General features: G+C 44.4%; 1 protein-coding gene across 2 annotated transcripts in view; it reads right to left on the reverse strand.

Moving 5' to 3' along the window:
• Window positions 1-19751, reverse strand: part of HIPK2 (homeodomain interacting protein kinase 2) — a 177571-nt gene that overhangs the window by 11398 nt on the left and 146422 nt on the right. For both annotated transcript variants that reach the window (XM_048499564.1, XM_048499563.1), the window contains exons 10-12: window positions 15641-15783; window positions 13703-13882; window positions 5960-6241 (exon numbers count right to left, since the gene is read on the reverse strand). In XM_048499564.1, coding sequence (XP_048355521.1) covers window positions 5960-6241; window positions 13703-13882; window positions 15641-15783 — 605 coding nt within the window. The remainder of the gene's footprint in view (window positions 1-5959; window positions 6242-13702; window positions 13883-15640; window positions 15784-19751) is intronic.

A 19751-nucleotide genomic window follows, 5' to 3' on the forward strand; every position in this document is an offset into this window, starting at 1 on the left:
TCAAGTGAAAGAAAGAAATACCAGTGTTCAAACAGATGAGGGCCAAGTATCCTATAGCTACCATAACCTGGAGTTCTCTTGGTCATGAATAAGCATACACAGTGGTGGGATCCAAAAATTTTAATAGCAGGTTCCGATGGTGGAGGGATTCAAACAGTGGCGCCGCCACACACATGCACCTCCAGTCCCTATTGGGCAGGGAGGTTGCTTTAGTAACCCCTTCTTGGCACTCAGAAAAAATTAGTAACCACTTCTAGAGAAGTGGTGAGAACTGGTTAGATCCCACCTCTGAGCATACAGCTCACATAAAGAATAGTAACAATGATAGAGAAAATTAGTGTAATTAAAGGAAAATGAACACATACATGTATTTAAGATCTATTTCTATTCCCTATGCTAGGGTCTCTTTTCACCCCTCCAACCAGATCTGTGGCAAGAACCACGGGCAAATCAGTCCACTATCACTAATCTAGGGAATCTCCTGGAATTAGAACTGATCTCCAGATTACAAAAATCAGACATCTCTGTCTGCAAAAGTGCCTGTTAGTGCAGCCTCAATTTGCAACAGGGCTGTGCAAAGATGGAAGGGAAGGCTTAACTCCTCAAACAAGGCTTGGTTTCACTAGATGAAATGAGCTTTTTTGCTGCAGCTTTAAACTCTGGAGGAAACTGAACACAGCTATGAGTGATAAAAGACTAGTACGTTTAATTATGGTCCAACATTGCCAAATCAAATGCCGGCTAAATATGGCCCTCAAGTCCAACTTTCAGACACAATACCAATGCTGAAGGGTGTCAGGTAAGGCTGCATATTAGCCTTCACCTGGTTTACAGTTATAAACAATAAATTATGTTTTTTTTTAAAAAAAGGTTGTGTCCAATTTCAACAAATTGGTTTGGTCAATCACACTGCCTTTCCCATATTTCCCCATACTGCCTGCAGAGATTACTCCGTTTTGCCAATGGAAATCTGCTGGCGGTCCCTGCCCTAAGGACATTCGTTTCGCCTCAATCACAGCCAAAACTTTTTGGGCCTTGGCTCCAGCCCGGGGGAACTCTCTGTCAGCTGACACCAGGGCCCTGCAGGATCTTAATCCATTCCACAGGGCCTATAAGACAGAGGTAGTTGAGGTCATCAATTGTTCTGGTATGATCTTGCCAGCCTCCTGACCCATTGTCACCAACTGTAAGTGGATTGCTAAATTTAAATATCAACGAATGCTTGTGGTTATACACTCGAACGGTGTGCCTCCCTTTCCAGTTTACACTTTCCTCTCCCCACTCTTCTTCTGTGATTAGAAAATTGAGACTTTATAGGTTGTACTGATATGATTTTGTCGCCATCTGAATTCAGATTTTAATATTCTAACTGTATTTTCATGTTTAGGCCTTATGCCGTGTTTTATTGTTTGTAAGAGCCACCCCGAGCCTGGCTATGGGCAGGGTTGGGCGGGATATAAGTCTATTAAAGAAAACAAACAAACAAACAAATAAATGTAGTATCTGTAGGATAATTTGTCTGCAAAAATTCTTTGCTGAATTCAAGCTTCATATTTTTAGGAGATGGCACTCAAATAATTTTAAGCGCAATGTGTGAAACAACTCCATGTTAAGGCAGGTCAAAGAGGGGAAACATTTCTCTCTTCTCAGTGTTGATTCCTAACCATCAGCATCTGTGCTTTGTTTTCTAAAACTCCCTTCTCTTTAGAAGTGTAAAGTAATGAAGGGTGCATCGTTGCCTCCTTTCCTTTCAATCACTTCTCCCGACCACATTCTGTTATGCTGGAATTGGTAGCATGTGAAATTACCCTCTGCCCACCTAGTGTGAAAGCAATTCTTGCTGGCCCGCCTCTGCTTGCCAGTCACCCACAACATTCTTGCACTTGCTTACTCCAAGGATTTATGTCTCCCAAAGAGCATGCCGCCTATATTTGCATTACTGGTTTCTATCACCCTCCCTCATTTGTTTCTGAGATATTTAATCAAGTGAGAAGTTGCCATTTCAACAAAAATGTGTATAGACCTAGAAGACAGAGGGTCAAAGTAGATCTGACAGGTTATGGGTCTGATATTCATCAGGGCCAGATGTTAAGGAGGGTTCTTCTCCCCTCCTATATCCATTTGATACTTGCTTCTTTGTTCATCTTTAGTTCAGTAAAAGGGCTATTAACAATGTGAGGAGCTCAACTGATAAAGGAGGGGGAGGATGAAAGGGTTAAATTGTCTTTCTCCGCACCCAGCTGTACTTACTTTTTAATGGGGAGACAGCGTGCAGCACAGGTTACAGTGCTGGAGCAGGACCAGGGAGATCCATTTTCAAATCCCTACTCTACCATGGAAGCTTGGTGGGTTACCTTGGATAGGTCTCACACTCTCACCTTACACCTTGTAGGAAAATAGAATTTTTTTGTTAGACTAACTTTATTGTTCCCTTATGCCTTGTTTTGTTTTACTATTTTGTTTCGATACCCTTTTTGTGTTCCCAATTTTCTTCTGCCAGTAGATTCCTTTAGATATATATTTAAAGTTTTAATATATTTTATTCTTCTAATTGTAAGTATCTTATCTACCTTATGCCGGTCTACGACCATAATAGACTGATTGATTGGCCTTTTTTGCTTCTTTGTCCCAATATTCTTTGGCACAACCTGACACTGATCTTGTACCTGGTTTCATCCAATTCTGTTTAATATGTTCTTGGTCTATACTTCCAGCCTGGTGAAGAGTTCTATATAGCTTGCTTGCTGCTGTGGGTTAGTCTGCCCAATCTCTTCTAACGCTTTTGTTTTTGACATTTTTTTTCTCATGGTCTACCCATAATCACTATGATTTCAATAGGGAAATACAGTGGAGACAGTCTTCAAAAGAGCAAACATTAACTAGGGTTTCTAAAATGCACTGCTGGAGTTTGAATACTCCTTTATTTGGGGACACATTTAATTCAACGTTTTGCTATTTCATTAAATTTATCTGAATGCATAATAAAATTAAAGTCAATATTTTTCTAGTTCAAAGCTTTTGTATTTCTTATCACACTTAAACATTGTTTCCATTAGATGGCAGACTTGCATAAAAAAAATACTCCTGACGCCCTCTTAGCTCCTTGATATTTAGGAGTTAGGGGTTCCCCCTGCTGTTTTTCTACCTAACAATTGTTGTAAATATCGATTGATTTAAAAACAGGTGTACAAAAATATACATAAAGATGGTGGATTAAAACACAGTCAGCTTCTTCACAATGCTATTTCTTCTAGTACTCTATAAGATGACCCATGTATCTCATAATCATGTGCACATATATACTTTCTCCTACAGCTTGATTCTAAATGGAAGTAGACCTCACCAAGTTCAAAGGGACTTATTTCCTAGCAAGCATACATCAGGGCTGCAATCTTTTGGAAAAAAATATTTGGAAAGACCGTTGATTTATATTTTAGCTTACATAGGAGAATTTCTTCCCATTATCACATGGGCATTTGCATAGTGAAAAATACAGAGATGGAAGAAACACAGCCATGTAAACATCATTATTGGGAAACCTGAGAAATGATTTTTCCCCATCTGCAGAGAATCCATCTCTTAGCAGGCTTTTCATTACTATATGCCAGGACCTGCTGGCCTGACCTAAATCCTTACAATCCAGAATCCAGATTAATTTTCCAGAGAACATCCAGGAAATGCATACAGTTACTCCAGATTATTTCTGGAGTGCATATGGAGGAAGGAGGTGACAATCTTAACTATCAAGAATTACAATCTAATAGCCTTCTTCACTTCACCCAGTTCATGCTGTCTTTGGATGTATTCCAACCAGAACTCTGTAACTGTAGGAGCTGCGGAACAGTTAAAGAGCTAGGTGTTTAGCGAATCTCAATAATTGTGGTTTTCTAAAGAAATGTTTTAAATAAATAAATAAATGTTCGCTCGTTCATCTTTTTTTATTCAAACCTATCCCTCCAAGCACATGTAGAAGACATACTGACAACCAGCTATAAACTGCTGAATAAAACCTTACAGAAATACAAAGAGTTGGATCCAATCAAATTTTCTGCTTTTGAAAAAGGGAAGAGGGGATCTCCCTTGCCCCCCTCCCCCCAAAAAAGAAAGGAAAAAAAGGGGGGGGGGAAATGAAAAAGTTATGCTGAAAATCTTGGGACCTGCTTGGGCAAAAAGCCATGGAATGGGGACAGTAATGAGGAGGAGAATTAAGTGAAATTGAGTGGAAATGATGGACTGATACAACCCTGGATATCACTGATGTAATCCAAAGGTCCCCATGTGCATCTTCTTACCGTATTGGTCTGGAGCAGGGGTCTGCAACCTGCGGCTCTCCAGATGTTCATGGACTACAATTCCCATCAGCCCCTGCCAGTATGGACAATGCTGGCAGGGGGTGATGGGAATTGTAGTCCATTAACATCTGGAGAGCCACAGGTTGCAGACCCCTGGTCTGGAGGGTTGGGCTGGGTTGCCCCTAGTACACTGATGACACCCAGCTATATCTGTTGATGGACGGGCTCTCAAATGCTGCCCTAGATGGGTTGGCCAGTTGTTTGAGGGCCATGGTGGAATGGTTAAAAGAGAACTGGCTGAAGCTGAATCCAGCAAAGATGGAGGTTCTGTGGCTTGGCCAGGGAAGTTTGGGAGACCAGTTGCCGACTCTTGACAGTGTGCAGCTGACCCCTGCTCCAATCATCAAGAGTCTTGGTGTGTTCCTTGATGCCTCTTTATCCATGGGGGTACAAGTTACACAGATGGCCCGCCTGGCTTTTTACCATCTTCACCCAGTGAGATCAGTGGCACCCTACCTGTCTCAAATTGACCTAGTCACACTAGTCCATGCAACCGGCACTTCTAGATTGGACATAAGAACATAAGAGCGAGCCTGCTGGATCAGACCAGAGTCCATCTAGTCCAGCACTCTGCTACTCGCAGTGGCCCACCAGATGCCTTTGGGAGCTTGAATGCAGGATGTGAAAGCAATGGCCTTCTGCTGCTGTTGCTCCCGAGCACCTGGTCTGCTAAGGCATTTGCAATCTCAGATCAATGAGGATCAAGATTGGTAGCCATAGATCGACTTCTCCTCCACAACTACAACTCACTCTATGCAGAGCTGCCCTTGGGCCTGCTCTGGAAACTCCATCTTGAGAAGAATGCATCAGCGTGGGTCCTTATGAGGACACCGTGGTGGTCACATATTCAACCGATGTTCTGCCAGTTGCATTGGCTCCAGGTGGAGTACCAGATCAGGGTCAAGGTTTTGGTATTCACCTTTAACAGTATGGGGCCAGTGTAAAGATCATCTGTCTCAATGTCCCCTGGAGATCACTATGATCAGCAAGTGAAAATCTTTTGGGGATCCCTAGCCCGAAAGATATGTGGTTGGCTTGAACGAGGGTCAGGGCTTTCTCTGGTCTGGCCCCAACCTGGTGGAATGCTATGCCATGAGACCTGGGCTATGTGGGATCTGATACAGGTCTGCAGGGACTGTAAGACAGAGCTGCTCCACCAGGCATATGGTTGAAGCCACTACAGTTTACCACCATTGGCCTCCCTTCTCTTTATTTGCTCATCCTTAGGTCTACTTTGCACTTGTTTGGATTTTAGTCCCCCCCCCCCCCCCATTTATGGTAGTTAAATCGCCATAAGATCTAGGTTGGATTTTTAGTAGTTTATTGTACTCATGTTAATATTGTAAGCCACCCTGGGTCCATTAGGGGAAAAGCAACAATCAAAACCAAATAAATAAACATATCCCCTGGGGCATATGAGGTATTCAGACTGTTTGAAATTAATGAGAAAACGGCTTCAGACACAGTTGTGTCAGCATGTTGAAGAAGACTGGGAAAAGTGATTGTGGGTTGCTGGCAATGCACTAATCAGCAGCATCACAATTCTGAATCTAACATTCTCATTCTTGCACAAACACACGTGGTAAGCATATACAAAGTCTCCTCACCTGACGGGTGCATGTTTCTGCTCCTCCTCCTCATCGGTGTCACTGCTGATGGTGATAACACTCACTGCAGGGCTGGGCGTGTCAGGAATGACTATTGTCTGCCGCTGCCGCTCCCGTGTGGTACTGGAAGCCCCATCGCCCCACCCACACGTGACGGTGGTGCTGCAGGCGGGGCTGTTATGCACCATGGCACAGCGAGGCGGGGTGTTCTCCTTTACTCGCTTAGACCTCTGCGGGGAACTGATCGTCTGAGAGGAGGACACCTCAAAGTTGGACATATTTCTGAAAATAGGAAATGAGACACTCAATGCACCATCAGGATGTATTCTTTGCTTTCAGGGTACTTTGTTTCAGGTAGGTTGGTGGGAGGGAAGACAGCATGGTGCCTGATCTCGGCAGATCTTAGAAGCTAAGCAGAGTCAGTACTTGACTGGCAGACCGCCAAGGAAGACTCTTCAGAGGAAGCAATAGCAAACCAGCTCTGCTTCTCACTGTCTGGGTCACCATAACAGTTGTGAACTGACAGCACTTTACACACACACAGGCACCCTCGTGTTAGCGCAGGAAACTGGGAACTGTAGTTTCGGCCCTTTCCACTGTCACAGAAATCCTGGCACATGCTTAAGACCCCCGACACTACATAGCCCAGAATGCAACTGTGACAGGAGAGGCCACAGGAAAAACTTGAAGCTGCCATAGCTCAAATAAAAGCCCTTTTAAATAATCAATCACATGGGACCATTTCTGTTAAATGTGAATTACTACGACAAAAAGTCCAAGATGAATTACTAGGAATAATGGACACCCACACAAGTCCTAATTCCCAGTATTTGGCCTAGTTAAAGCTTCTGACATCCATCCAATGGGATTTTTCATGGTGACTTGGCTTTACGCACACACAGCCATGGTGGTCTGCAGTAGAAGAGTAAGATTTGAGTACGACAGCACTTTAGGTCCAACAAAATGTCCAGAGTATAAGCTTTCAAACCACAGGGCGCTTTGACTTTCAAAAACTTATACCTCTGTTACTGGGCTTAAAAATATATGGCCAAGACTTAAAAAAAAAAATAACCTGCCTTTCCAAAGCAGTCACTATTGCTGTAGACAGCAATATCCAGAACTAATTGAGAATATTTTTTCTTCAGCTCAGGGTCCCCCAAGTTCATTGGCAGCTTCTGGAAGTGCAGCAGGCAGAAAGGGCTGTTCTGTTGACTGGGCAAGGACTGAAGGCCAGGATCCAGTATTCATTCCAGGCCTGACTAATACGCAGGCTTTGTCATGCCTGGCCAATCCCATGGCTGATGTTCCCACCCGTATTCATTCCTGGGCCTAAACAAGGCTTGGAGTCCAGAGTACGCAGTGCTGAGCCAAATGGTGTATATATAAGGTGGCTCATTTCAGAATATTTTAGCCCCCTACTTCCCTGCAGCAATTATTGAAGCCCTGACAAAAAGTTACAAAACTGTTTGCAAAGGTATGTGGTGTGTGTGTGTGTGTGTGTGTGTGTGTGTTTGTGTGTGTGTGTGTGTGTGTGTGTGTGTGTGTGTGTGTGGAGATGGAGTATGTCTCCATTGCCATGGCAACTAGGCCAACTTTCCCTTGCACTGAGATTTGCACCAAAATGCACAAGCCGCTGAAAATCATACGGGCAGAGGAGTGACACTGACATTCAGATCCACATACAAATGCAAACGTCATTCCTCTACCCTGCATTATCTTCAAAGGAATGCATATCTCATTGAGATCATGGGGCCGTTTGTCCTGGTAACAAAAGGAGTCCTTCCTCCTGTTCTTTGCAAAAAAAGAAAAAGAAAAAACGGAAGATTAGGGAAGCAAATGATGTGAAGAGGCATGAAGAAAATGTGTTAAAGCCAAGAAGGTAGAGGATTTTTTGCAAATATTTGAACACATTGGAATACACCTGGAAATGTCAACTTTCGCAATCAAAGAAAAAAGTGGTTCTCCATTTATCCCAGGTAGCTCACCTGGCTGTTTCAACCACAGACCATGAAGTTCAAAGTCCTAAGGGAAGTTTATCTCAAAGCAGAAACTTTGGGATGGTGCAAATGGAGAAGCCCTCCCTAACCCTAACCTCCTCCCCAGGGTGGGTGGGCCATGACCAGATGCTGGGCCCCTCCACCCTCCCTCCCCTTTCCCCCAAGGTGGGTGGGCCACAACCAGTTTGGATCCATGACTAGTAGATTCAACAAAACAAGATTTCAGAGAGCATTGGGGGCTTCTGCAGAAAGGGAGAGGAAAGAAAGTTCCTCTTTGTCGAAGGAGCCCACAGAAATGCCCATGTTTGCAATACCTTCGAGACAATCTTGTTATATGCAAAATCCAAGTCCGAGAGGCAGAAGAGTATTAGGAGAGCATTCGGTTCTGCTCATAGCAACTGTTCCTATCTTCGCAGATTGGACTGTGTCCCATTTTGAGAATCCGGGACTTTTCCATTGCTCCAGCCCCAACGCTAGCAGAACATTACAAGAGTCAACAGCAAGCAAAGTGTTGGCACCAGTGACAGCATTCTACTGCTGGGCTTTGTCTGAATTTTCAGTTCAGGCTAAATGCTAACAAAGGACTAGCTGGAATGTATCAAAGGGAGGGAATTATGGACATATCACACGGCACCGAGTCCTTTGCAATAACAAATGACTGCATAGTAGCATTCGTGATGCTCATTGAATACCAATGAGAAATATGGAATATTCTCTTCTCCAAAGAAGAACACCACTCATTTGGATATAATAATGCAAAGCACACACCACAGGCTCTGCACATGCTGCAAGGGTCTCCTACTTGAGTAAATACTGTGTACTAGTGAGGGGGGGGGCATTTTGTATGCCAAAATGTGCTGGGAGGATCTGTTTCCTCATTTTATTGGCTGGCCAGACCGTCACAGCCTATGTTCTGCATTTCACGTGGGCAAAGAAAGCTGGGCATGGACCCAGAGTAAATTAAAGAATAACAGTAGAAAAACAAGGAAGATTTCAAAGAGGCAGTTCTGGGACTGGTTGTAAATTCACCACAGGTCCTCTCTGGCTTGAGCCGGGATGGCTAAGAAATGCACGTGTCCCCGTTTTGTGCAGCCCCATTTTGATTCCTCTTTGCCTTGCTATTGAGGAACTCGGTGTTCATTAAAATGGATGTTTTGACAGAAATGCTGATTAAATTCCACCCACACAGAATAGCAATGTGAACGGTTCAAACATCCACTCTGACAATGTGCCTCAACACCCACTAGGGAAGAACCAGGTAGAGAGCCTGTTTGTACGTGGCCAGACACTTTGCTTGTGCAATTACAAACTGTGTCAGAACTTGGCTTTGGTTCTGCAGTGTAAAATTTCAGAGAAAGGAGGTAGACAATCCTCTTTCAGAAATGAATTCCAGGGTGCAGTTTGGGGGGGGGGGAGGAGTGGTTGCACAGCGGCACACAGTGGCGGCCCACTTTCCCCTCTAAAATGTTATCTGTGTACACAATAATCCCCTCCCTACATGCATTCTCTTTGGGGAAAGAAGACAAACTGGTAGAGACTTTCCCCACACACAGTCATATCCCTCCTCAACACTTTTTAGCCTTGCACAGTATTTTTGCAGATCAGTGCTCAACAGCACCAAATCCCATCTGCACATAATGGGTGGGAGATACCCTGGAAAGGCCGAGAACAACCTTGCTGTGGGAGTTTTCAGGGCTTGCATCAATCCAACTTTTAATTAAGGGAGGAAAAAAAAAATAAAAAGCTAAAGGGAGGTTCTAGTGCAGGAGAGAAGGTGGGGAAGATTTTCGGAGAATAGTATGCACTTGAAGAAGAAATGGTTTTTATGAGGAGGGGTTTTGGCTCACTGGTAGGACCTATATTTGGCATCCCAGGCTCAACCCCTGGCTCAATCTTTAGGTGAAAGGCCAGGTAGGAAATGATGTGAAAGACTCAGGGGCGTAACGAGGCAAACTGGAGCCCTGGGTAAAACCTGAGTGTGATGCCCCCCATGGGTGGCGGAAGGAGGCGGAGCTTCCCCGTCCTCCTCCCCTGGTGGCTTGTGGCTCCCCCCTCCCTGCCGGCTGAACTTAGGTGCCCCCCTTACCAGAGAAAGGGCGCGAGATGCAGGGGCGAGTGGGCGGCGGGAGGTGGCGGCGGCATCCAGGGGAGAGTGGTGTGGTTGGTGGGTTGGCCAGGTGTGTGTGTACCCCTGACTGCTAGTTCTGCCACCCCACAAAGATCCATCTGAGGACGCAGCAGGGTTGGCAAGTGGTGGAGCACAGGCAGCAAGGTTTGGTGGTTCAGCTTGGCCTGATATGACCCAATTCAAAGGCCCTCAGAGGGCCAAGGGCCTGAGCCCACCCACTCCGAACTCTGCGCGATCCGAACTTGAGGTAATATCTGAGATTCTTGGATGCGTTTTTATTTTTTGGTGTTTTTTGCGTTTTGGCCTGCAGGGGGCGCATTTTTAGAGGTATCGGCACTGAGATTTCAGAGTATCATCAGGAGACTGTCCTGATGATAGCCCCAAAGTTTGGTGAAGTTTGGTTCAGGGGGGCCAAAGTTATGGATTCCCAAAAGGGGTGCCCCATCCCCATTGTTTCCAATGGGAGCGAATAGAAGATAGGGGCTGCCCCTTTGAGGGTACATAACTTTAGCCCCCCTGAACCAAACTTCACCAAACTTGGGGGGTGTCATCATAACAGTCTCCTGAAGATACCCAGAAAAGTTTGTGACTGTACCTTCAGAAATGTGCACCTCACCAGCTGCACCAGAAATTCCCCATTGACATCAATGGAAAAAAATTAATTCAGAAGAATCTTGGACAAATTTCTGTGGGTGCCTGTCAGGGGTGCAATTGTTAAGCTAGTGACAGCAAAATGCCAGGGTATCATCAGGAGACTGTCCTGATGACACCCCCAAGTTTGGTGAAGTTTGGTTCAGGGGGGCCAAAGTTATGGACCCTCAAAGGTGCAGCCCCCATCTCCTCAGCTCCCATTGGAAACAATGGGGGATAGGGGCTACCCCTGTGCAGGTCCATAACTTTAGACCCCCTGAACCAAACTGAACCCAACTTGGGGGGGATCATAAGGACAGTCCCCTGATGATACCCTGAAATTTTGGTGTTGATATTTCTAAAAATGCGCCCCCTGCAGGCTGAAATGTGAAAAACCCACACACACACAATAAAAACGCAGGAGCATGCCCTACAAAATTCCTGAGCCCTGGGCAGATGCCCACATTGCCCAATGGACATTACACCACTGGAAAGACTTAAGCCTGAGACCCTGGCAAGCCACCCGAGTCTGAGTAGAAGCCACGGACCCAAATGGACCAATGGTCTCATTCAGAGTAAGACAGATTCATGGATGGCTCATCACTCAGGTAACCCCACGGTCAGTCCTCTGGTAAAAGCTTAGCCACACTAGGGCATAAACAGCCACCTTCAGAAAGAAACCCATTTTTCTTAGGACTGGACAGCTTTGGATAGGTGTTGCAACAAATCTCTTGAAAAACACCAAAATGTTTCCAAAACAGACGGCTCGTCCAATTAACTGGTAAAAACAAAGGTTGAGGTGTCAAAGGAGACCAAGTCCGCAGGCTTCCAGAGCTTGAAAATTTAACCCAAACGTTGATGAACCCTTTCTTCCAAACGTGCCTGACTGCTGGAGGAGAAGCAAATGCCTCAGGGGGATGTTTCTGCTCTTTATACCCACTCATGCAAGGTATAACGAAAGGATGCCAGGCCAATAGAAATGCCCTTCGTTTCACTTGGCCAGCAGAGATGGCTCTGGGAAGATCGGCCAGATAAACTGCCTCAAATACTGGTAAGCCTGTCTTAATAAATAAACTTTGTTAGTCTTGCAGTAATCTAACAAGCATCGTTTGGGTGAATTCCCATCACCACCGATAACACTACTTAATTCTCACATAACCATATGAATCTGCCTTACACTGAAACAGACTATTGGTCAATCAGTGTCAGTACTGTCTATTCCGATTGGCAGTAGTTCTCAGGCACGAGTCTTTCACATCACCTATTTATCACCTGATCCCTTTGACTGGAAATTCCAGGGATCTTCTGCATGCCAAGCAGATACTCTTCCACTTATCCACAAATAATATGCTGCCATGATAGCACAATACATGCAGCCATTGTAATCTCTTCCCTCCTCCTCCTCCTCCTCCCATTTTCTTTCCTTTTTCCATCCTCTCCCTTTTTCTTCCTCCCCAACCTGCCCCGCTTTTTTTCAGGTTGCTTTTTCCCTTAGCGCCATCTATAGAGACATTTTTTCTGTGTTTTAATTATTGTGATTTCAATTGCTGAAATTGTAATTGTAGTTTTAACTGTTAAAGATGAATTTGTATTGGAAATGCTGGAAACTGCCCCAAGCCCACATGGGGGCAGGGAGGTATACAAACCGAGTAAATCAAATAAAATCATGATTTGGATAGATGGTCTCATTTTTCCACATACAAGACTGAACACATCAGTATTTTTGGAATTAGAATCCACATCCTCCTTTCTCTGACACTCCCTAAAACCCTGTCTTATCCCTTTTGCCACTTAAGTCTCCCACTCCAATTTGAAGCGTAGGAGAAACCCAAGAATTAGATGGCGTAAGCTGAACAAGATTCACACACCTGAGCAAGTAAATGGTAACTTCCAAAAGCCATTAATTTGCAGTAATCTATGTAATTCACTGCTGCATTTGCAGCACATGAACATAATTTCAAGCACAAGGCATAAAAACTGCATGCCACCCTACACCATCAAACAGTCTATATTTAACCCAATCTGTTCTGCATATCTAGACAATGAAGCAGAAAGAATAGGCCTTTTAAAAGTGGTTCAATATCCTCTAATTTTGCCAAGACATTACTTTAATGGATTTAAACAAGTCCAACTGCAGGGACTTCTGTTGGGAGTAACTTCCAAACTTCCTCATGGGAAACAGAGCAGAACCTTTTACAATGCAGATGGAGCATGCTAATACTTTGATACTAAAGCTGCATTGGAGAACTTCTGGGTCGTAAGGAAACAAATAGCTCAACCACACTTATTCTTTGCTGGCTGAATTCTTCCCTCCCAAACAAACATTCAAAAAGCTGACCCAGCAACTATAATTTAAAAAGATAACAGGAATAGGCGGAGGAATGGGAAAGAGAGATTAAAGTTCACACCAAGATGGACTTGAAGCAACAGGGGATCAGCTAACAGAAGTTGTAAAACTAAGCAACCTATTCACCAACAGAGGATAACTGACTACCCCTCACACAAATTTGTTTTACAGGTATATCTAGAGTTTACTCCGACTTTTCTCTTGGTAATTTCTGCAAACCCAAACCTGCAACCAAGACAGCCAATCAGGGCTCTCTGTCAACAGTACCCCTGTTTGTTTCTTCCATTTCTTTCTTGCATTTATATCCAGCCCTTCCTCTAAGGAGTACAGGGTGGTGGGCAAAGAGGGGTTGTTCCATTTTTTTAATCCATATGTTTGATCTACACAAGAGGTGTGGATGTAATGTGTGAAGAAAGTGTCAAAGAATGCTCACCGATTCAACAGGTAATGTCTATATTCTTACCGTACTGCTCTCATAATACCCTAGCCCCTGTGTCATTTTGCTTCTGCTATGGGAGAGAAGAAGCAATTGATTCTAGCTGGGGAAGGAGTCGCCTCTCCCTCCCTCCCCACAGAAATACAGTGGAGAAGGATAGTGTGGAAGATAAGAGATGCCCTCGCCTTCTTTCCCCATTGCTTACCTTGCAGATGACTGGTGTTGCTTATTCTTCCGAGAGGAGGTGGTACTGGTCGGTTGCTGTCTCATGACATGAGCTACACCAACATTCAAGGGCTGGGCTGCTGGAAGGGTGACGTGACTTGCTAAAAGTGCTGGCTGTTGCATGATGGGATTGTAATGGCTACCATGAGGATGCGTATTTCTGCAAGACAGAGAAAAGAGTAATGGCAATTTGTATGCAGATTCTCCATTTGGTGGTCAACAGGCAGACACTCAACAAGCAGACACTCATAAATTGCCAGGAGCCTCTCAGTGTTACTGAATACATTGACTGAAGGAGCCATCAGCCAAGTGGCTTTTCTAACAGCTCATGGTAAGAGGTGCAGGATTCATAGAGCCAAATGGAGCACATCAGTGTGGCAGGTGAAGCAAAACCTGCTGAAAAGCCTCCAGACAGGCCTTGGCAACACTTACCTGTTTCACGGTTTCCATCTGCATAGAGATTTGTGTGCTTGTTGGTATGCATATGCATGCACATTGTGTCTGAAGGATGCCTTGCTTCACACATTAACCCCCTGGCATACATCAAGGATCTTCTTTGCATGGCAAAAAAGCAAGCATGCAAGCTTCTCAACCCAATAAATAAGGAAAAGACTGGGTGTTTTTCTGATATTTTTGAATGGTCATCTGTGTAGTCATGCTATTGAGATACGCGCCTGTACCGAGTTCTGAGAACAACTTAGATCTGCTTGGAAGGAGTTTGCACTCCATACTCTTCCTCTTGAGAGCAGCTGTGCCAACTGTGCATCCCTCAAGATAAAGAGGAAACAGCTTTTCACCAAGTTCCTTTGCAACCTCTGCCAAAAGTGTCAATCTAACTGGAGAGATGCATCTGAGAGTTGAGGCCAATGGGTTGCGTGACTACACCGAAAACCACTAAAAAAGCATTCCTCCCAGATAAGAAATCTGCTTTTAACATGGATGTAAGCAGTGAGTGATGAAAAAGGGCTTGTTCTTGCTGGAAGTAGGCCCAGACATGGTGGAAGACAAGGGCTGCATCCGTGGGTCCATTGAATTGGTGTCAGATTTTTCTCTTGGTGGCCAAGATAGTGAAGCAGCTTGAGTGAGCGGTGGATCCAATGAAGCAGGCTGTGTTGTTTAGATAGAGGGAAATTGTGATATCTAGACAATGGCGGTGAGGAGAGCAGATAATATTGCGTGTCCTTCCTTTCCTGTCTGAAGAAATTGAATGACAGATTCCAAGTCACTTTCCCTACACAGCCTCTGCCATTAATGAGACACAGTCGGGGAGTGTAAAGAAGAAAGAGCAGCTACCTTGCCATAGAGAGTGTGAGCAAGACTGACAGGAAGATGATGTTGGAGAAAATAATAATGGAGGGATGCTGTAACTATCTATCACTGCAGCAGCCTGAGTCTGAGCCATGCCCAGCGTGCTGCCAGCCCACCTCTCTGTGTGGGCTGCTTGGCTCTGCTCGTTTCAGGGCTTTTCTGATGTCCCAGCCTGGCCCTTGATCTAAGTGATCAGTGAGGCCAAAGGTGAAGTTGCACTTGGGTAAAAGAGATTTCCTCACATTGGTCTGAGTGCTAGAATACCCAGAAGTAAGACCTGTGGGCAGTGGTGGGATTCAGCAGGTCCGCACCACTTCGGCAGAACCGGTTGTTAAAAGGGTGCTTGTAAACAACCAGTTGTTAAATTATTTGAATCCCACCACCGGAACCGGTTGTTAAATTATTTGAGTCCCACCACTGCCTGTGGGTCTCCCTCGAGTGCTTTTGATAATGAATGACTATCTGTCAAATGCAAGATGATAACCATTAACAAAAATACAATGGAGTCACTGTGCAATGTCCACTCACTCATAATCACAGTTTGCGGATTAGGGTACCAAACTATCTCAGAGTTGGCACCTCATACAGGCACATGGGCTTTCTTGCTTACCTCCAATCTGCCAGTGGTTGGGTCCCTGCCATGGTCTCGGGGATGACAGTAGCATGCTGGACTGAGGCGTGGGTGGCGACTCCAGTCAGCTGCTGCCAAGCTGGAGGGAGCAGGATTTGCTGGGTACTGCTGGGCCAGGCTTGCTGTTGATCAGAACAAAAAAAATGTTCTCAGTTAAAAAATAAAATCATGTGATATTAAGCCAATCCCCTTCCAGGCCCAACCTCAATAGAAACAGCAGAAATATCTCAAACGAAGCCAGTCACTGTGGCTCCATTAGTTACAGACAGTTAAATGTGTGAAAAAAATCAACCCATTTAACAAAAAAGCCCATCCAACTCCAAATAAAAATGTCCATTCAAGCCTCATTCTAAGCAACAGAACTTGCTGCCCAGTAAACTATCATCTCATGCCCACTTATTTGAAGACAGGATCTGCAGAACTCAGTTTCCTTGTGAGTACAAACCCCATCAGGATCAGTTCCAGTATAATGGCAAAATATGGTTTGCTGATACATGAAATAAGCTGGGGGATCTGTAGCTACTACCCCTTCCTTCTCCCTACATGTGAAGTGAGCTAATAAAATTATTTCTATGTTCAAGGTGCATCAAAACAGGTAAACCAAGTTTTGCACTTTCCCTGCAATTCTGGAATGTAAACAGGGGAGGGGGTGGGGGAGAAAGGAGCAGCACAAACCCACAGATTCCCCCCTCCCACCCCCAGTTTCTTCACTTAACAGCACATTGTAAGTTGCTGACCTGTCATGTGGGCTGAACCTATGCATGTTTGCTCTAAAGTAAAAGCACAGTATGTTCAACAGGGCATTTCCAGGTATGAAGGCATAGGAACGACTCATTATCAACACTTGCTTGGGAGAAAGCACCACAGAATTCAGAGGGACCTTCTGTCATGTCAAAGCGTGCTTAGGGTGGTAGCTATGTGCAGCCTGATTCTATACATGGTTACTGGAAATAAATCTCTGCAGTTCAACTTTGTTTCCCAAGTAAGTATGCAGAGGAACAAGCAGCAAATCTTGGGGGGGAGGGCATGGAAAGGAAAAAGACCATGGGAGGGGCCACCACATTGTGGTAGAAGATCTACTTTGCATGCAGAAGGTCCCCGGTTTAATCTCCTGCATCTCCAGTTGAAAAGATCAGGTAGAAAATGATATGAAAGACCTCTCCCTGAGACTGTGGGAAACTGCTGACAATAGACCATAAGAACATAAGAACTAGCCTGCTGGATCAGACCAGAGTCCATCTAGTCCAGCTCTCTGCTACTCACAGTGGCCCACCAGGTGCCTTTGGGAGCTCACATGCAGGAGGTGAAAGCAATGGCCTTCTGCTGCTGCTGCTCCCGAGCACCTGGTAAGCTAAGGCATTTGCAATCTGAGATCAAGGAGGATCAAGATTGGTAGCCATAGATTGACTTCTCCTCCATAAATCTGTCCAAGCCCTTTTTAAAGCTATCCAGGTTAGTGGCCATCACCACCTCCTGTGGCAGCATATTCCAAACACCAATCACACGTTGTGTGAAGAAGTGTTTCCTTTTATTAGTCCTAATTCCTCCCCCCAGTATTTTCAATGAATGCCCCCTGGTTCTAGTATTGTGAGAAAGAGACTTTTGGTCTACCATATATGAAGGTAGCTTCATATATTCAAATCCTATGGAATTCAGTGGCTTTTCCTTCTAAATATACAGAAAATCAGGCTCCAGTTCTTCTTAATTATGCATACTGAATTATCAATAAGAAATAAGGAAGGCAAATAGCCACTTAGAAGCATGAAATAGCTAATTTGATCAAAAATATACGTGGATCTTTCTTTGATCCATCCTTTGGCTGATTTTCCAAATAACGCTAGGCTCTGCAAATGCTTTCACACTTGACCTGTGTGTTTTGCAGCTACGCTGCTTTGCAAGCATCATTCCGCTCACCCTACTTCCAAAGACACGAGTAAGTGTCATCTTGCTCAGATGACTCAATTTTGGAGTCATATAATATTTTACAAGTGGGTCACATTTAGATTCTCCCCATATTACACAACTGAGCAACTTAATCCCCTTCAGATTTAAGAAATGTGTGGGCTAAGAGAATTGCTTGCTTCTGAAATCCAAGGATGGCAGCTTAATACCCAAGGGCTGTGTGCAATTTTGAACTAAAATGGTCTAAATGTGGCAGGACAGAATTTCATGTTTTGGGCTCAGAACTAGGCACACTCGCTCTAAACATTACCTGCTCCATAGAATGAGGTGTGCAAAGAATTTTTTTTCCAGGATTTCAGTATACAAGGGTAAGTCAAGTGAATTCAAGACACAGGACTATCAAGACACAACCAGGGGGCAGCCCACCCAGTTATGTACGAGCCCTCCCTGATTTGACTATTATTGTGACTGCTGGTTGCAAGTACAGAGTCAGTTGCTCACAGTCTTTTCAGGTGTGTGCAGATAAATCTGGATGGGTCTGTATGTACACTGCTTTCTCACATGATTAGATGGCTTTCTTTCATTGGCTGCCACTCTCACCCCCACTTGTCTGCCACTGCCACTGCCACCACCTCCTCCTATTTTTACAAGGTATACATTAAAAAGAAAACGCTTTTGACTTCTGAGTTAAGATTTACTACCTAGCTGCCTTGCAGTGCAATCCTAGGAAAAAATCACATCACTCTCACTGACGTTTTAGAAGGGTTTCACTCTGTTTAGGACTGCATTGTTAGTCTGCCTTTAATTTGTCTGTGGACCCAGTCTTGCGATCATTTCTTGCAAATGCGTCTCAAAGTGTCGCTGAGTGCATCATCACAAATAATCAGATAATGCCATAGTGGTCTCCCAGCCAGGTACTAGTTAGGGCTGACCTTGCTTCTGAGGTCTGGCTAGCCTTGGCCATCCAGAACAGCAACCTTCAATCAGAATGGTTAAATCCAATGGTAATTATTTGCATGTAGTATTTTAAAAAGGACCTGTTCAGCATTTCTGCTGAGGACTCTCTATCAATCAAATATTCTGTTTTTGAATCTGCCCTCCTGCCAGTCTACCTGATTGCTCCAGTCTGTTTGGTTTTCTGGTTTCCACTACTGTGTTTGGTTCCTGCTGTCTATCTCCCTTGCATCAGTTGTAAATATTTCCACTTGGATCCTGCACAATTGCCACACCTGTTTATCATCCTAATCTTCTCAGGTCTCTCGCTTCTTCCCATCCCCGCTCTCTCATATTGCTCTCATTATTACACTGAACTTACAGATTGCAATATGGCTTAAATACTCCAGTGATACTTCTGTACATTATTTGCAAGGACAGTGTCTACCTGGAGAGCTAAGAACCCTGCAGAGTTCTCCATCCACCCACCTTGCTCAATATCACAACTACATTCTGTTCCCCAGTTTCCACGTGCTGTTCTTTACCCTGCTCTTAATTTGAAAAGCTTACCTTTGCCATACTTCTAGTTCTTAGAAACCTGAGCTTTAGAAGCAGAGCAAAATATGCAAAGTAAATTTATTTAGTTCACGGAATTATGGGTACTTCAGCACAGTGTTTTGGGGGGAGAGGGTTGAGTGCTTTTTTTCTTTTAAGAAATGCACTCCAGTCCCCAGCATACTTGGAAATCCAGGTCCCTTAATAGGCTTTGCCTCGTTACGAAGTTGTTGCTACGTGTGCAAAGAGTGGAACCAGAGCCCTCTTTCACCTGTCTTGGGCAGATAGGCAAACTGATATACTTGTTTGGAAGGGCATTTTGAAAGGTTGATGTGAGGGTTGGGTTTTTGCCATCTGCTTGGTTGGTTTCAGGCAGGACATTTCATCCAACTTTCATATCACATTTCCTACAATCAACATTCACGAAGTCGATATAGCAGCTTCAACTCCGCAGTCTCTAGTTAATAGGCTCAGCTCCTGCAGGGTCAAAAGTAAATATTTCTCAGGCCTGAGCTTGGGCTGCTATCTTTTCCCCCTTTCTGCCAGAAGCAGCACTCTTTTAACAAGACTACATGTGGCTAAAATTCAGCAAGCTTAGCCTTCTTCTACACAGCCGTCTACCTTGAAGTTAAACCTGTTGAATTTCTGCTTATACTTTACATTTTAAACACACAGTACATCAGCACAGAAAGAAAGAAGC

The sequence above is a fragment of the Sphaerodactylus townsendi genome, linkage group LG06, assembly GCF_021028975.2.
Source record: "Sphaerodactylus townsendi isolate TG3544 linkage group LG06, MPM_Stown_v2.3, whole genome shotgun sequence".
Classification (NCBI taxonomy): domain Eukaryota; kingdom Metazoa; phylum Chordata; class Lepidosauria; order Squamata; family Sphaerodactylidae; genus Sphaerodactylus; species Sphaerodactylus townsendi.